We start from the raw sequence: 19481 nt of genomic DNA on the forward strand, positions 1-19481 counted from the left end.
TTGATATACTTTATTTTGACTGAGGGGAAGAATGCCATTTTTTCACATGGTGGTCAAAATTTGAACTAATTTTTCTATTGCAGTTTTCTTTTCACCAAGGTCCAACTAAATACATCCACAAGCACAGGACTACTTGGGTCTGAGTGATGTCAGTTTAATTATAACCACCCTGTACCTAAAATATTGTAACGAAAAATAACGGTAGCGTAATTTGTTCAGGACCTCTCAAGTTAACAAAGCCATGAAGAAGAGATCATTCTGGAAAAAGTCTGCCCGCCCGTCCAGAAGCGCCACTCTTCGAGAACTATGAACAATAATCAAGTTCGCTGGAATCTTTCTATTTCTCGAAGGTTCGACAAGTCTATAAAAATGATGCGATCAAGAGGAAGTCAGTGTTGGACTTTATCCTCAATGCGAGAGTGTTATTTGTGAATAATTGTGTAAATAGCTGTTTTCTGTGAATAAATCTGTGACGTCCTGAAAATTGTTTCATCCTCTGATCATTTCAAGGAGTTGAGACATTATCCCGAACAATATTTCGCGGTTTGTTCCCATTTGTACTTGGTGTTGCTAGCATGCTTGCGGTTAGATTTGATACTGTCTGGAGCGTGACTCAGGAAACCGTTAAAAAAAAATGTAATCAAATGCCAAACAGGTGGTTATATGTCGTTGTTCCGGCTGTAATCAATAAGTGAGGTATTCAAACCGACAAGATGAAATGTGATTGAAACAGTAATTGATTTATATATTTTTATCATATCAAGTAAAAAGTCCAAGCAACAATTATGTGTACAAATTAAATGAAACTTTATTTCAGGCTAAATTAGAAAGACTCCAGAGTAGAAAACAAGAAATTGAGTGCGATTTTAAAAACCACACACACACAATAATAATACAGTACGACGTCACAATTTTGTGCTTTCCAACCATACAATGAGCAAGAATAAAACGTGTTTTTTTTAAAGAAAAAAAAATTGAATTACAGCATGGATAACAATCCTTACATGTGAAAAATCTCTATCTTGACGAGAAATAACTATAAGAACAACAACAACGGGAGCCGAATAACAATCAGGAACATTATTTGGCTTTTTACATTCGCAGACACAATTCTTGCCATACAATATTTCCCGTGAAGATCCTGAAAGACGAAAACACAAGAAACACTCAATGTATGCTCACGTATTTGTGGAAAAATCATAAACAACACGAACGAAACATTGATGACATGTAAATGATTTAAGTCATTTGTTTTAGAAATGATTGGAGCACGCTTAGAGCTTCCAGATCCTCTCCCGCATGCCTGAAAAAAAATTACAGATCTCATAATTACGTTTAAACGAGGCTCCCTTAACTGGCTATGGGACCCAGAACCCAAAGAGGTTTCCAACCCCTTTCGATTGAAGGCAATTAATTACAAAATGAAATAGGCTATTGATGAAGTGAAAAAACATTGAGAATGAATGAAGAGCTTCAATCACTTGAAGGCTCTTGTTTGACTCGGGGTACGGCGCCAACACCAGCTATCTGCTATAGCTGGTGTTAACAGCCGCTTCGTTTAACAACGATCGCGAACAGAGCCTAGCCCCGGTACCTACATCTTTCTTTTTGAAAGGTAATGGTAAGTCCGTATTGCTGTAAGGGTACAGCTAGGTGTGGTTTCTGGAAGTTCATTTACCTCATAGAAGACACTATCTAATGGTAATTGACTTAAATCAAATTAAGTTTGTGGCCTACGACACCCAAGATGGGCTTGCATAATGGAGTGGAATTTTTCTACTAAGAACTTCTAGTACAACTTGCGTAGTAAATGTTAAACACAAATGGTAATTCCACCATATTGCAAGGGCACAATCAGAACTGGCCCCTTGGTTCCTGAGTAAACCCACATTCAGGGCCGTCTCAATATCATGTGGTCTCCCAGAGAAAAGCAGTGTTCTGGGGCCCACCCCCTCTACCTAGCTAGAAATAATACATATTTACATACTCTTGAAAATCATAGTACCAGATCTCGTCATGTAGGCCTTATGCGTTAAGGCGGCCCTGGTTCTACGGGCAGCAATCACTCTTTTTTGCCACCACATTTCACTTAGAGGCTTCATTTCATTACTTATTTTTTCACAGCTCTCTGCGCCCTCCCCATCACTTAATCATCTGTCAGGGCTACCGTTCCGCTTGATTCTCAACCGTGGTCCACTATATACCCGTTTGAGAAACGCAGCTAAACTATCACGAAAAATGCACAAAGAACATTTTGAACTCAAGTTAACACGAAAAAGCACATACTTTGAAATTAGTTGAATCCTGGTCCTTCAACATGAGCCAGACGCCACAAGAAGGCACAGGCTAAAGAAACAAATATAAAAGATAATTATTATCATCAGAAGGAAAGATAATCGTAATAACTCTCACACAAAAGATCAACCCTGGGAGTCCTCCCGAGGACAGATCTGAAAATTCTCACCGTCCTCCCCCGACTGCTCATCCTGATAATTATCGTCCTTGTCCTCTTGATAATTTTCCAACACAAAAATCAACGATCTGTAAGAAAGAACACATGTTCCACATTAATATCGTTCTACATTAATAATCTACAGCTGAAAATACATCTGAATCATACCGCTCTTATCTACACTAATGCGCAAATGTGAGTACAAGTACTTTCTTTTTTCTTCTTTCAACCGAGTGCAATCATCACCATGGGCAATTTACTATCTAGTGAGTTGTGGCGGAAGTGCAAGTGTGCGTATCTAGTGTTGTGTCTGATTTTCAGTGCTGCCATCTATATTTCAAAAGCGAAGTGTAATGAGTGAATACTTGTACCGTTTGTAGAGCTGTTCTCTCTGTGGCGAGACTGATAAGAGTCCTGTGACTACTTGATCACCACAGCGGCTGAATAACTGATTTCTGTAATTTAAAGCTTCCACCTGATAAGGTCTGTTTGGTGTCGCTTTGCATTCCACAAATCTAATGTCATGAGGAGAAGCATTCCCATCAAAATAAAAGAAAAATGACTAGGTCAGGGGTTCTTAACCTTTTTCAGCCGCTACTCAAAATCAACAACATCGGTTTCACCCATAGACTGTTTGGTTGTCGAAATTAGTGAAACCAGTGTGGCAATGAGTGCATTTATAACAGGACTGTAAGTGGATTTGTACGACCCATCTCGAAAAAGCCTCTGTGGATCAAGTTTGGTTCGTGAATTATTTCTAAAAGATCCCTGCACGTAAAGGATTTGTACGACATCTCGGAAGCCCCCCGCGACCCATATGCAGGGGTGGGAAGTGACTAAGTCCACTTTGGAGCAGCAAGATTCAGGATTTGGAGCAGCAAAATATGGGATTCGGAGCAGTTTTGGAGCAGCAAATTCAGGATTTGGAGCAGCAAAATATGGGATTCGGAGCAGATATTTATGAATTGGAACAGTGAAATTAACAAGAATATTTTCGTTAACCCTCAACCCTTTTCAAAATAAAACTGCACTGTCTTTTGATATCAAACATTTTTTTGTCAGCTTGATTTTTGTTTTTGGTGTTTTAGGCTTTTGACACCTTGTTTGAAAGAGCGGCTGTCATAAAATTTTTTGCAACTGTCTATTTAAGATGATTTTTGCTTACTGAGGGCACTATTTGCTGCCTTGAACAGCAGCACTTCAAATGAGCTAAAACATTTTTATAAGTTTTCAATTTTTTTATACTTGGAAAGATTTTGTTGCAAAGTGGAATTGAATTTCGGAAGAATCAACACGATGTTTGGCGATTCAGCACTCATTATCTGGCGAGATTGGCTATCCGACACTCGTTATTTGGCGAAAATGGCGATCCGACACTCGTTATTTGGCGAAATTGGCGATCGGACACTCGTTATTTGGCGAAATTGGCGATCTGATACTCGTTATTTGGCGATATTGACGATTTAACGCTCGTTATTCGCCAAAGTTTCTAAACTAACATTCGTAATTCGGCGGACATGCGCTTTTTACTCCCGGAATGAAATTTCTTTTCACGAAACATCGGGATTTAACACAATGACGATCGACTACAGTAATTTCTGCTGCTTCCAGTGACGACTTTTTTTTTTAAACGGAAGCACTCGCATTTGCACTTTGACGCTGAAAGACATTGCAAACCATCTTCAGTTCGACGATCACGGACAATATCGGGGTTTCACGATGGAAAGCCCGATGAGGGGCCGATAATTTAAGGCAATAGTTTAGTCATAGTGGAATAAAACACGCTCTTCTCAGAAAGAATCGTTTCGTAGCAAGCAGGAGCAAAAATTTTTTTTCTTCCTTTCCGAAATTCCGGGCATACTGAAGCAAAATTCGCTATTTGGCGCAGAAAAATACGAAAATACGCTATTGGAGCAGGATGGCGCAAGATATCAGTTTTGGCGCAGTGCGGCGCAATTGGCGCAGAGTTCCCACCCCTGCATATGTTAAGAACCACTGGGCTAAGTATAATATTAATTAGCTATAATTTTTGCTAGAAAGAATAGCGCCAAATATAACTAATACATTTTTAAAAATCGTCTGATACTTACGCCCGCATTTCTCTCTCAACTTCTCCCAAACCATTGAGGAATGCTTTCCTGTCTCCTTCTTTCCTGAGGAAAATAGATTATTTTACACATTTCAATCTATTTTTTAATCAAATAATGTCTGTAGCACGGAAACTCTTCTCAAAAACCATACTCTATACAATCAAGTTCGCATTTATACAGTACGTCCTTGGAGGTGTGGATCTAATTTTAAAAAATGCTCAAAATGTGTTCAAGAATCGCTCTGTGATTGTGATTCTTGAAGGGCAGAAAGTTGTTGCCCTGTCTCCCTTGGGGACCAACAAAAAAAAAAAAAAAAATTCCACGTTTCTAAGTGCAATATTCACAGAGATGTTTTTTGGATTCACAACAACAACAACAAAACGGAGAAAAGTTGGGAAAGAACGGCACAAAACTAAGGGACAATGTTTCTTTCCCTCATTTACGATGCTCTTTCCCAACTTTTCATTGATTTTGCATTCAAATATCTCTGGGAATACTGCACTTGAGAACATGGGATTTTTTTCCATGTTTGTTCCAGGGGAGACAGGGAAACAACTTTCTAATTGTTAGAGGGCAGAGAGACCGTATGGAAATTAGATTTTTTTCATTTTGTGACACACCACTATATTTTCATTCTCGAAACTGGCACAGAGTGATTTCTGAACACATTGTGAGTATTATTTAAATTAGAACCCATACCTCTCTACGACGAACGGTCGATGAGATAAAAGGCTAAAACAGGACGTACAGGACACCCTCTATACAATAACACACACATACAGACAAAAATCTCTAGTTTATTATGTGATGAAATATACTTCGCACCAAAGAAAACATGCAATAACAGTGGCGGCGTTGGAGCCGTAATCGTAATTTCCAATATAAAGTTCAAGACGAGCACCCATAGGTTCGAAACACTTCCGACGCCCCTGTGCAATACTGTACAAATAAAAGAAAAAAACTGGGTAATTTTTTTGGGATTGCGTAGGGTAATATGACCCGTTTTTTCCGGGACGTTCTCGTATTTTTCGCCATAGCGGTGAAAAAAAAAACCAGTTTTTGCTTGAAGTTCGAAGCCTACTTGAATTCCTTATTCTTCACTGAAATCAAGGTTTAAGATTATTTTGCCAATTTATAAAAGACGAATATGACTATAAATATGAACATTGTATCCAACATACTTGTGATAATTAACGTTTTTTTCCCTCAGAATTCATTTTAATCCGCCGTGATTTGCAGTAGCGCTTCATTAACCCTTACAGCGGCAATCCCGAGATATCTCGTCAAATTGTATCTGCTTTATTTCGTTCACTCCGAAATATCTCGGGTTCTTAGCAAGCTTTTATTTCCAATGTGGCAGTTATAATGCGAATCGGGTAAATTTTAGATTGCGATTTTAGCAATAATTGGCAACTTTGCTCACTTCGGCATCGTATTTGGAAAAAAAAAATGATTTCCCGTCTAGGATCGCAATGACTGAAAAGAGTATTTTCTTTAGGGATTTCTCTATGATATATATATATTTTTCCAAACCGAGCGCAACTCAGGTCTATCACCAGTTATGGGTGATTTACTACCTAGCGAGTTGTGCCGGAGGTGTAACTGTGTGTGTACTTAACAGTCTGAATGCGTATGTAGTATTGTGTTCGATTTTTCAGTGCCGCCATCTACATTTCAGAAGTGAAGTGAGTGATGAGTTATGATTGAATTACATTTGCGCTATTTGTAGGTCTGTTGCTCACTGTGGCGAGACTTGTTAACGGGGAGATCGGCTCGCATTCGTACCTTGAAGTTGGGAACCACAAAAAACCAACTTCAGCCGACCACCACTACGGCGAGGTTCGAACCCGGGTCCTCGCGATGCGAGTCCGTCACTATACCACTCGACCACCACAGCGGCTCTCTATGATATTTGAAAAATCGGAAGAATCTGGTTTTTTTTTTCCAACCGGAAGATTTCAATAAGGCTAGAAAAAATCGGAAGGCATCTGTGCAAATCAGAAGCGTTGGCACCTTTATAGAACAAGTACAATCACATCACTTCTCAAAACTGATCTTGTAGACCTTGTGAAATAATAGAAACTTTTTGTTAGAATCGAATGCTAATAATGCACAACAAAAGCCTTCGAATCAAGAGCATGTTGCGTTTGGCAACACGAAGAGGTTTGTGAACACACGCCTCCCCGACAAAGGTGGAAAATCCCGGGCGATTCTTACACTTTTTTTTTTTAACACTAAAAATTACCTATAGATGGGCTCGTGAAAAATCTGAGGCCCACCAAAGATCCCAGCCTTAAGGCTATGTGTCTGATCATGAATAGGCTCAGACACGCTTTCACCTAATTTAACCTGAGCTGCTGCTTGTTTTACTGATACGATTTAATTTAATGTCGCAAAATTTCAAAGCCTCCCGAATCGAACTCGGGGTCTCAGGCATGAAGAAAATCAGGCATAAAAAAAAATTTATACCAGGGGTGGCCAACTTCTTTCTGTTCGCGGGCCAACATAATGGTCAGCTATAGCGTCACGGACCGCATCATTGGTGCAACTTCGGTGTATAAGCCGCTCCATTATTAATTGAATTAATTAGTCAGGTTATTAAATTAATTTCGTCACTAGAAATAAGAAATTTGTAAGCAGTTTGTTAATCAAGAAATCTGCTGTTGGAACCCCCCGATACTCCAAATAATGATCACAAATTTAATTTTTTCATGGTACTTTTACCTTGTCAGGGGCCGCACAAAATCACTTCACGAGCCAGCTGTTAGCCACTTCCTGATTTATACGAACTAGTGACCGAGTATCACTCACTAGTAAATTGGGAAAAAAGTAATGAAACATATGGTTTAAAGTTAGGAATTCAACTAGAATTTACCATTTCTCCATATTAAGCACCTCTTCTCTAAGTTTTTGGTACTTTTGGTTGCAAGCAGTTCCAGCTTTGACCCTAAAGCAGTAAAAATAGGTAAAAGACCTCTTAAGTTAGAAATGAGAAATACATTATGTTTTTAGTTTACACCAATACATAATAATACGCGGACGTCGACACCAGCTTAACGACCACCTAGGCTAGGGGTTCATAACCAAGGGTCCTTGGAGAGGTTACAAGAGCCTTGAGCCTGAATGAGATAACATTTCATACTGTGTGCACCGTCCGGACTCTATCGACAAATGTCAATTTTAACCATTGCTCCGGATGGGGGGCTGGGTGGTGTCAGATGCTTTATTATGCATATATAAACTACTACATACACGACAGTAAAACACATTAAAAAAGAATGTCACAAAATTAAAAAGTTACAAAAATCAAAAATTCAATGATTACAACTTATTGTTTTTACATTGTTATGTGCAGGATATTATTCCATAAAGGGGTGCGTGGCCTTCATCTTTCTGACCTAGACCCAGCGGCATCCGAGTGTTTCAGATCTGTGAACTAAACCTGCCGAGAATTGCATCGGTTATTTTTATTTAAGAATTTATAATGCGGGGGTGCTCGGTCTCACGATGGCAGATAAAGAACACATGCATCCCCCTCCGGCCTTGCACCCTTTAGAGATTTCAAGGCCTTATTCCAGTGGGGTAAATGCATCTGGGTTTCTTTATTTTTTTTTCCCCTTCCAAAAACAATTGTTGTCGTTAGGAATCATCGAGTCGATTTCGACTCCTGGTGACTCTATAGATCATGGCTCTCCAAGCTGGTCTGTCATTCACAGCATGTCTCAGTTGTACTAGTTTCATTCTAGTGCTTTGCAACACTTCTTCTACCCATCTGGTGCTTGGTCTGCCTCTCCCTCTCGTTCCCTCCATTCTTCCAAGCATTACCATTTTTTTCTAGTGAGCCTTCTGTGCACATTACATGGCCAAAGTAAGAGAGTTCCTGTTTTAATGACTGTTGCTTCTAGAGAATGGTCAACCTTGACTTCTTCGATAACCGATTTGCTAGTCCTTTTAGCTGTCCATGGAATTCTCAGCATCCTCCTCCAGCACCAAAAACAATACCATCACAGATAAATAATTTAATAGATAATTAAAATTCGGTCTCGTGCAGTAAAATACTTAGGGGTGCTCGAGCATCCACAGGAACCCACAGCTCCGATTCAATACTAAAATAATATAGATGAAGCCCGCAAGCCACCAAACTATACTGCGGGTATTTAGAATTGAAAGATACTTCCCAGATAAATAACTGTCCATTAATTTGATCAAGACCCGACTTTGGGCAATTGGGAGTGGGTAAAAGATGTTTGGTTAGTCGGTGAATATATGTTAAATTTTGTGGGCTCCCCCCCAAAACCTTGAGGGCTCAGCGCAGATGCCACACTTGCTCATTCCGAAATCGACCCCGCATTTGATATAAATCGCCTCACGAATCTAAATACTGTACCATCTTACTAAACTCTGAAGGCCCACGGGCGTCATTGAAATTTCTCAATGTCTGAGAGACATAATGGTGTTTTGTTTCAACACAAAAATATATACATCAACCATACTTTTTTCTTCTTCGCGAACTACGACAATTTGATTACTTAATGAATGAATCTGAAAATTTGATTTAGCAAAAAATATTAAAAAATTATTGCTCACCATTCTGATTCCTGTTCATCTTCATTCATCTGAAAGAAAATAATAATAATGTCAAGTTATCAATCCGGAGTGAATAGCAATGTAGGACCACTTTGGTCTATATTGAATACCGGTCTACATATCAACAAAAAAGAACTGCATCATCCAAAGAACAAAATATCTCATTCAGAAAAAAAGAGCCAATATATTGCAAAACGGTAGTTTTAAGTCGAAAATGGAGAACATTTTTCATGAAAACTTGCGAATAAAAAAAACTCATTTGACAGTGACTATTCAACGTTTCTTTTTTAACTCTATTTATTTTTATCCTCTTTAATTATTTAATGGTTTTTGTTTTCAAAGTATTTTGTTCGTTGTTCATGACTAGGGTGACGAGACATCTCAAAACTAAAAATTAGTTAGGCGTAAAGTATTTGCACCCATGCAAAGAATTCAAGTCCCGTTCTTAGACAGAGATGACCTTGAGGAGAAATTTTGGAAACTTTCACCTCGAAACACAAAACAAAATCTCCATCTCACTGTATGATTTATAACAGAACAGGTGTAGACAACCTCCGGCATGTATGAATGGCTTCCATCCGGCCCACGAAAGGTTCTGTTCTAGTAGAAAAGTACCGACAGATTCCAACGTATCAATAGATGCCACTAAAAATACCTGTGTTGGCCGTATTTCCTTCATAAAAATAAAGGGAAATCAGGATCCATACGAGGCATAGGCAATTATTGCTAAAAGCATTGTCAAGGGCTAGTTGCCAATCATAGCCAAAAACATTGTCAAAATTAAGTAAAGCTGGCAATTATAGCCAAAATATCGAATACTATATAAATCACGAAAATAATCGTAATTTGACTTCAGTAAGGAATAAAAATTCAAACAAAGCCTCGTTGAGTGTACGGTGAAAAACGGGACATTTTACGGAAAATACGGGTGACGTAGTCACTCTCATGCGTACAAGTTTCTGGCCAATAAGCGGCCGAAATAGCTTATATTTGGTCCGCCGACGGAACAGGTTGTGCATCCCTGATTTGTGATTCAGTCATGTAGTCATGGTCAACATTTTTTTTAACCAGTACCCAATATATTTACATCAGCTTCCTAAACTTTTTTTTCACCTTCTTCAGATTCCCCCCCCCCCCCCCCCCCCCAACTATAGTCAACCCATATTATCCCAAGGTACTAAAGTCAATGAATTATGTGAGTGGGAAATTTGGCGTAGATCGAGGTACTGACGATATCAGATACGAAATAAATTTCAGATGTAATGGAGGATTATAACTTACCTTACTGTTGTTCATGGTCATATCCATCTTCAGCCACCTACGAAAAGATAAAAAAAAAACCCAACATGGTAAGAGAAATGAGAAGCATGAAAAAGAGAGATAACAATAACAAGAATCATGTTAATGAAATCGATTTTTTTTTTCAAATTGAAGAGAGTCAAATCATACTTCATATGCTGGGCATTGATCTTCGCCAAGGCCGACTGGACTTCGCACATGTAGTACGTTGCATCATTCCTGACCAAAGGATCTTCGTAATTGAGCCTCTCCATTTGCCTTGGGGGGAAAAAAATCCCAAAAAAATTATGTATATATATTGTTTCAGATAAAGTTCTCGCAAGCATTCGAGATGAGGGTAAAACGTAAAACAAAATGCAGGACAACACACAGATTTATTTCACAGAGCAACTATTTATAACTTCCTAACAGCAATCAGAACACGCATTAAACCGAGAGCCCCTGAAAGATGGCTCTTCTCAAGCGTACACAAGAGCTTGTTTTTCTTCTCGACTAAGTTTCGCTTTGGCGGACGCGTCAACAAAGGCACGCACAATGATTTTTCGAGAGTAAGGAGAATGTGTGAACTTCTAGGCTGGAACTTTTCAGCTACTACTACTAAACTAGACATGCACCTCGTCCATATTCCTCTGCGGAACTTCTAACGAATTGGTACGTGTAGTGAACCTGACGTGAAGTTTGTTTCTGTGTAATGTTTGTTGTGTGTAGTGCTTACACCTGCCATCAGTTTTCAAACTATCCATTCTTCAGGCTCTTTCTTTCGTATTTTAGTGAGTTGACCCGGAGGTGTAACTGTGTGTGTACCTAACAGTCTGAGTACATATGTAGTGTTGTGTTTGATTTTTCAGTGCTGCCATCTATATTTCAGAAGTGAAGTGAGTGGTGTTATGATTGAATTACATTTACGCTGTTTGTAGGTCTGTGGCGAGACTTTTTAAAGGGTAGATCGGCTCGCATTCGTGCCTTGAAGTTGGGAACCACACAAAACCAACTTCAGCCGACCACCACTGCGGCGACGGTGGGGTTTGAACCCGGGACCTCGCGACGCGATTCCGCCACTATGACCACTCGACCACCACAGGACCATTGTGCAGGCTAGGAAGCAAGTAGACAGATCGAATTCTAATGAAGTAAAGTTAAATTCCATTTCATGTACCGCACAGGGAGCCTTCATAGCACATGGCCAACGAGCCACATTTGGCCCTCGGAGCTTTCAGTCGTGGCCCGCCGATCATCTTCAGAAAGTGATTGAAAAACACTGGGAGACGATTAATTCTAGATTTAGCGAAGGGAATAATTCCGGGACACACAGAATTTTTCTTTAATGAAAGAACTAATTTCGAAATTGATGAAATAATTCTAAAAAATAAATGAAACAAATAATTCCTGAAACACAAACAGCAACTGTGGAAACTCAGAATTAATGAAAGAAGTAATTGATGAAAATTCAGAATTAATGAAAGAAACTGATTAAGAATTTTTGGACCAAATAATTGGAAATAAAAAATAGCTCATAAATCAATGAGAAATAATTTCGTAATTTCTGGTAGAAACTATTTTTCAAATCGATAAAACCATACTTGTATAATTATTAAAAGTTTAATTTCAAAATCATTAAAAGTGATTTCATTGATAATTAATTAATTTACTAATTTTTGTCCCTATTTAACTTGGGGGGGGGTCCCATTGCCCCCCCCCCCCTTCTATTACGACGGCATTAAATTACATGAGTTGGTGGTCCGCGGGCTTCGTAGGAAAGTTTCAATTTGGACCACCGTGTTTGAAAGGTTGAAGACCCCTGATGTACCGCATTCTTAAGCTCGAACTTCAGTTGTTCCGAAACAAGCAGCAGTGACGTTTCAACAGCACACACCCCCCCCCCCTCCCCCTCCTCGGACAAAGACGTATTTCGGAGGCGAGGTCCTGCTAAGTAAGATACACCCACATGCCAATTAATACACTTCATAGATAGTACTACAAAATTCAATTATCACGGGACCCCCCCCCCCCAACAACGAGTATTGACGACGCCATCTTATCAATAACACAAATTACAACTAACAATGTTGTAAAACTAACAATGCACAATAAAAACTAACTCAAACTAACAATGTCAACAATAACAAATGCAGTGTATAATATGATAATGCGAATATAATAATTACCAAAGAACCTCGACCATATCCCTGCAATGACCGAAGACTTCTTTCACAGCCTTCAATGAACTCGCCGCGGCCATTATCGCTAATGGAAAAAAAAATGAATGGGAAATATTACATAATAGTAAAAAAACTATTAACTGATAATGAATGATCCGACAATTATAACACAGGACCCCCATCAGAGGCGTATTTAAGGCGGGGGGGGGGCACAAGTGGGCTATAGCCAAGGGCGACGAATTCTGAGAGGTGGTGAATTTGGCAAAACAAGTGGTCAAGAACATTAGAGTAGGAAGGAACAAGGGGGCCGGGGTAAAATAATAAATATGCCTCTGCCTATAGAGCGAAGCCACAAAAAAGAATGGCCTACTGAGTGTGCAAGCATGTGAGCGATCACAAGAGAGTGTGTGTGAAGCATGTGAGTGACCAAATGAGTGAAATATAAAGTGTGCAAGCATATGAGTGAGAAAGAGAACGAGGTGTCAGGTCAGTGAGTGATTGACAGTCACCTGGAGAGTGAGGGGGACCAGGTCGGTGAGTGACTAAAAGAGACGATCCAGAGAGCGTAATCCCGTACATATGGGAGTAGCGAACATGTGAGTGACTTAAAAGTGCACAAGCATATGAGTGACTTAGAGAATGAAATTCCAGGTCAGAGTGAGTGACCTAGAGAGTACATAAGTATGGGATTCACGTGTGGATGTGAAAGCACGGGAGTGACCTAGAAAGCAAACCACATCAGTGAGCATTGACCTACATGAATGAACGCCAGGGGCTCTACCACCGGACTTATCCCGTTGCCGACATCTCTTCCAGCCCAGCTTCGTGGCAGAGTCTGGGACAAAGTGAGTGCACCTAACAGTCTGATTGTGTAGCCAGTGTTGTGTTTGATATTTCAGTGCTACCATCTATACTTCAAATTGTGAGTGAAGTGTAATGATTGAATATTTGTAACGTTGTAGGCCTGTTGCTCTCTGTGGCGAGACTTTTTAACTGGGAGATCGACTCGCCTTCGCGCCTTGAAGTTGGAAACCACAACCAAAAACCAACTTCAGCCGACCACCACTGTGGCGCCGGTGGGGTTCGAACCCGGATCCTCGTGATGCGAGTCCGTCACTATGACCACTCGACCACCACAGCGGCAGCATTGACCTACAGTATAGATGCTCAACCCATGGCCCGGGGGGGGGGGCAAATGCGAGCCGCGGAGTCACCTGATGTGGCCCGTGACCTCCAACCTAATTTTGAAAACTGAACTAAGCGTCACATTTTCAGCGACCGCGACTGTGAGCCAGACCCAAAGTTATTTATTTAGGGGCCTACATCTCTTTCATCATAGGGATCACTATTGGCGTGATCATTATGAAGGTCAAAACATTTTCAGCTCATGACATATTCAAAAGATCATTTAAATGGCTCGCGGCAAACTTAAAAAGATCGCTCGTCTCCCGCTGCACATTTCCAGATCACTGAAGTGAACCACGGTGCATTCTCAGATCACCGGAGTGACCCCCGGCAGTTTCAGAGCACTTAAGCGACCCGTGGCACATTAACAAATCATTTAAGTGACCTGTGGCGCAGCTCCAGATCATTTAAGTGGCCCGCGGTGCCATCATCAACGGATGACATTAGTGACCCGCTGCACAGCTCCAGGCCAGTTGAGTGTCCAGATCACCGCGGCACAGCACCAGAACACTTAAGTGACCCACGGCATATTTAGAAATCACTTGAGTGACCCGCAGCATATTTACAGATAGGGGCACGGTACATTTAAACACTTAATCAACCTGCGGCGATATTCTAGTGCATTTAATTAAGTGGCCCGTACACTGTCCTAAAAGTTGGGCACCTTTGACTTTTAAAGAGTGTGTAAGCATGGGAGTTGTCCAAAAGGGCCTAGTGAGTGAGGAACAAACAGAGTGGTCTACATAAGTGGTTCTCAACCTTTTCAAGTCCGCGGCCCGGTTTCAATTCATTTTTGTTAGTGTGGAAGGCCCAGTCAAACACACGGCCAACGGAAAATGAATGAGGAAAAATGAAGGAAAATGAATGAGGAAAAATGAAACGGCTAATCACTCGCGGCCTGGTATGAATACCAGGGCCCAGCAGAAACACTGGTCTAGAGCGCGTGAAAGCCTATGAGTGATCGAAAGACCGACTTAGGGGCAGAAGCATACATGCGGTGGGGGAATAGGGGTGGGGGTGGGTTGACCGGGCTATACCCGGAATGAAGTGAATACCCGGAGGAATGAGTGGTCACGAACATTAGATCAGAATGGGCAAAGAGCAGCAAAATTTGTGTAGCCCTCAGGCGGAAAAACCTTAAATCCACCACTTAAGGGCCATAACACGGGGGCAGTGACCTATGGGGGGGGGGGGGGCAAGCTCCTTGGGTTAGCTCTAGACGACTTCATATATCGTCGGGTATCAAGGGGTTCTATAACACGGTACAGTTGAGACGAATGTTTTCTGAACTTTCTTTTTTAGATCTGGTGATATTCTTCTAAAATTTTCTAGACCGGTGGCTCCCAACCTGTGGTTCGCATACAAAGATGGCAAGAAAACATGGCTTGAATTTGTCAATTATCCGTTTCTCGTCGAAATAATTGCACTTGTACATTCATTGGCAATTCGATTCAATGTTTCAACCGTTAAACAGACATCTTTAATTGAAGGCGCCCCCAACCCCACCTTAGAAAACGTTTCGGTAAGAGCAGTGGCGATTTACGTGGGAGCGGGTCTTAACGGGCTATAGCCCAGGGCGGAAAGCGCAAAGGGGTGGCAAATTTGAGGAATGGGTGTCCAAGAGGGTTTGTAGAATGGGAGAAGGTCGGCAAAATTTGCATAAATCTCAATAAATCCGACAGCAAGGGTCACAAGTGATCAAACGAGTGACCTGGAGAGTTTGAAAGCACGTGAGTGAGCGAAAGAGTGACTTAGAGCGTGTGCAAGTATGTGAATGACCACAAGAAGGAGCTAAAGAATATGTAAACGTGTAAATTATCAAAAGAGTGACCTTTAAAGCAAGGAGCTACGTCAGTAACTTAAAGAGTGAACTACGTCGTGTATACAAGCACGAGTGACCAAAACGGTGTGCAAGCATGTGAATGACAAAAAGAGTGACTTATGAGTGACTTTGACCAAAAGAGTGTGTATGAGCATGGGACTGACTGAAAGAGTGACTTTGACCGAAAGGGTGTGTGGATAAGCATGGGACTAACCGAAAGAATGACTTAGAGACACAGGTGTTTTTGCGGGGGGGGGGGGGGCAAGCAGGTTATAGCACAGTGTGGGGGGGGGGAAAGGTTAGGAAAGAGTAGTCAACAAAATTAGACCAGAATGAAAAAAGAGCGGTGAAGTTCGTGTAGCCCACAGGCGGCAAAACCATTAAATGCACCTCTGGGTGAGAGGCCTATTCTTAGAGCTTCTAACAGCCAATCACGGATGGTCAAGAAAAACTAGACGATAACCAGAAATCAGAGGTGAAACATTTACAGTATAGCCCAGGGCTGTCTTCGATAGAGCTGAGTTGTGCTGTCAGTTTAAACGAAAGAACGGGCACTTCCCGGGGGGGGGGGGGCTCACGATAACATGATTTCAAGGCTAAGGTACAGCACGACATAAATTGGTGGGTTGGAACTTTCAGCCCCGTGTAGGAAAGCTCCAAAACATCATTTGGCCCGGAGAAGCGGGGGGGGGGGGGAGGGGAGGGGAGTATGTAAGACGGCCCTGGTATAGTCGACACGAGTTAAATGATAAATCCATATCATGTGTCCGGGGTTTCAGAGCTCTTTAAGAATTATAAACCACGTGCTCATGTGTAAGAAAGAGGTGGGGGTGGGTAGCATAATTTCCTCGCTCCCTCACAAGCACGGCCTGTTCACAAGTTCAGGAACTAACTTGGCAAATATGAATTTTTGGGGCCCTTTTATTTACATATATATATATATATTGCTCTTTGACTCATATGCAGAAGGTATAGGCCTCGAAAATTTATGGGCCCTGTGCACGTGCCCCGTTTGCCTTGCCCACAAGTGTAGGGCTGACAGGGTTCCGCCCCGGGAGGATTCCCACCATGCTTTGTTTTTCCCTCGCACTACCAATTCACTGTGGAGGGGCAGTGAAATATTCGAGCCTAGCGCATGTTCCGTGCTATAGGATTTGGGGAGGGGGGAGTGGGCATGTGTAGCATGACCTAGAGCAGAATTTCTCAACCGCCGGGCCACAACCCAATATCGGGCCCTGACATTGCAGTTAAACTGGACAGTTGAGTGATTCGATTTCCCTCCCATTTCCCACCAGTCTCGACCGTGAATAGGACCGGACTTTCAACTCGAAGGAAGAAACCGTCTAAAGCCGGGGTTTCCTAGGCGTAGAATTTCAGCGCCGGGTGCAGCGTAAAAACGCTTGGTTGGGTTAAAAACCCGAAATTCAGGTTTTTTTTTTTTTTGACCAATCAGCGTTTTTACGCTGCACGCACCATAGAAAACCTGCTCCTAGGAATACCCGGTTGAGAAACACTATCCTAGACAGTGGGGAAACATGAAAAGAATGCACTGATATAAAACCATGTCACACAATTTATGCATTCCTAATTAGAAAAAATATACATCGCTTTATATTTTTCACAGTTCACAAAGAGAAAAAAAACATTTTAACGAACTAATTAAAGGAAAAAATATGCTACCACAAATGCTCAATATACTAAATTTCTTTTAAAAGGATTCTTACACAATAAGATCTTCAGTATCGGAATGGAAACAAAAAATTAAGCCATCATTGAGAGAGAAATGGAAACAAAACTCACAAGATGTAATTAGATATGGAAACAGAACCAACATTGAAAATAAAACAAAAACATTGACGAGTTAACACAACGGTGTGCGGAAACGATTAAAAGATTTTTTTTTTTCAAACACAAACCGCACACGATACCTTTCTAATTAAATCAGCAATGGATCGATCACTCCGACCAGAAGATAATAGTCACGCCGCAAATCTTCGCGCTTGTCGTCTGTTCCACAATCTATCCGCGCAGTTATACGTCTTCTCTGCCGACTAGGGCTTTAAACCTGCTTTCTCCGGATATTAAAAATAAGTATAGTCACATCACTGACCATAATTCAGCAACTAAAATGCGGGAAATGGACGAATTTCCGCTACATTCAACATAAGTAGCCTGACCAGATTTCCTCGAGAGAAATACGGAAATTGAGATTCCAAATACGGGACATCGCCAATTATCGCCAAAAATGACGCTAAAACCGAACAAAGTTGTCAAATATTGTTGAAATTACGGAAAAATCACAATGGCGGGAAAGGAAGCATTACTGCAAATTGCAGTGCATTAAAATGAATTCCACGAAAAAATTAAAACGTTCACCAAGACAAACGTGGGAGATTAATATTCTCATTTATAGTTGTAATTATAATAATATAATTTATGAGTTGAAAAATAATTTCAATCTTTGACTTCAATAAAAAATTCAAGAATACGGGAAAAACCGGGACACTTTTGCCAAAAAAACAGAAAATACCGAGACTGTCCCGGGAAATACGGGACGTATGGTCACCCCAAACATAAGAATATTATTTTTGTTGGAAATTCTTTACGTTCAAGATTTTTTGTTAAAACACATTTTGATTCACTTTCATTTCTAGGAAATAAAGGACCATAAAATGACCCTTTATTTCCTGGTAATAATAGGCATAAATGACAATTTTTCCCAGGTTTGGCTCTTAAGCCGGGGGTTTTCCTAGGAATAGGTTTTTTACGCCTCGTGAACCGAATTAGACCATTTTGCGCCGGCAGAAACGTGTTACATAATCACGCTCCGCGTTTGTGTTTTCCTAGCGTGGCGCATCAGATCAGGACGGCTATCTTATAGTATATGGCCTTGACATCAGCTACTCTGTCGTCTGCATGCTCCGGTTTGAAGGGAAGGAAAGGGGCCGTTCAAGTATTACGTCATCATCGATCGATAGGGGGATTTCCGATTTGCTGACTTTTGATGACAAGGGGGGAGGGGTTTGGGTAATGCTTACGTCATCAACCACCCTTTATGAAAATATGAGTTAGGATTCAGAGGGACAGAGCTGATGACGAAATTTTGCTGACAAGGGCGGGGGGGTGGGGGTCAGAAATGGCTAAAAATTTGCGTACGTAATATTTGAACGGCCCCTTATGGAAATTTTTCTCGTGCAAAGAAAGCATGCGAGGCTCCATACTATAGGGTTAGAGATGTTTGGTTAGTCTAGTCACCTTTGAATATATGCTGTATAAATTTGAGGTCACTAGAACTCTGCACCAATTCCTTTTCGCTTAGAATGTTAATAAAACTCACACACAACTAGTATCTCATCATTGAAAACTAGATGGCAGTAAATTCTTCATAAACGAAATTTATCGGTCAAAGCTGGGCAATTTTCGGGGGAAAGTCATGGCCGACTATAGTGGCATCAGTTGCAAACTGATTGCAATCACGAGCGGATTTGCTTTTTTCCAGCTAGCTTTTTCTAAGAAGAGTTTGTTTCATCGATGATATAGCCTGTCCCCTGGCTGCGAATTCGACATGGGGAGCGCCATGTTTCTTGATGGCTTTGGTTAACAGTAAAGAAATATCCTGAGAATTTACTTCCATCTATAGTTTAAAAATAGTACTGGTTGATAGTTTATTTACAAAATTATAGATTGCAGCAAGAGCCCATTTTTCTGTTTGTGATTACATTACTGAAGTTCTAATTCCTGGAGAGATCACAGCAAGAGCTTCAGTATTTTGACATGAACTGCAAATCGCATCAATATTATATAGGGTGACCATATTTTACCAGGAAAACACAGGCAACCCTGTCTAAAAACAGTGCGAAACGTAAAGAAAACCGCTAATTATGATA

At 40.9% G+C, this 19481-nt stretch overlaps 1 protein-coding gene across 1 annotated transcript; it reads right to left on the reverse strand.

Moving 5' to 3' along the window:
* Positions 1 to 785: 785 nt before the first annotated feature.
* On the reverse strand, positions 786 to 17623 carry LOC149067389 (uncharacterized). The gene is made up of 10 exons (XM_089252935.1): positions 17523 to 17623; positions 12594 to 12672; positions 10579 to 10686; positions 10411 to 10447; positions 9130 to 9158; positions 7418 to 7489; positions 4543 to 4605; positions 2465 to 2541; positions 2287 to 2346; positions 786 to 1141 (listed from the first exon to the last, which is right to left on the reverse strand). Exons 2-9 carry the CDS (start codon positions 12665 to 12667, stop codon positions 2294 to 2296), a joined length of 513 nt encoding a protein of 170 aa, XP_089109061.1. The 5' UTR covers positions 12668 to 12672; positions 17523 to 17623; the 3' UTR covers positions 786 to 1141; positions 2287 to 2293.
* Positions 17624 to 19481: the final 1858 nt, after the last annotated feature.

This window comes from Pholcus phalangioides, unplaced genomic scaffold (assembly GCF_987345545.1).
Source record: "Pholcus phalangioides strain wild (caught in Gottingen) unplaced genomic scaffold, Ppha-v1.0 ptg000031l_1, whole genome shotgun sequence".
Taxonomy (NCBI): domain Eukaryota; kingdom Metazoa; phylum Arthropoda; class Arachnida; order Araneae; family Pholcidae; genus Pholcus; species Pholcus phalangioides.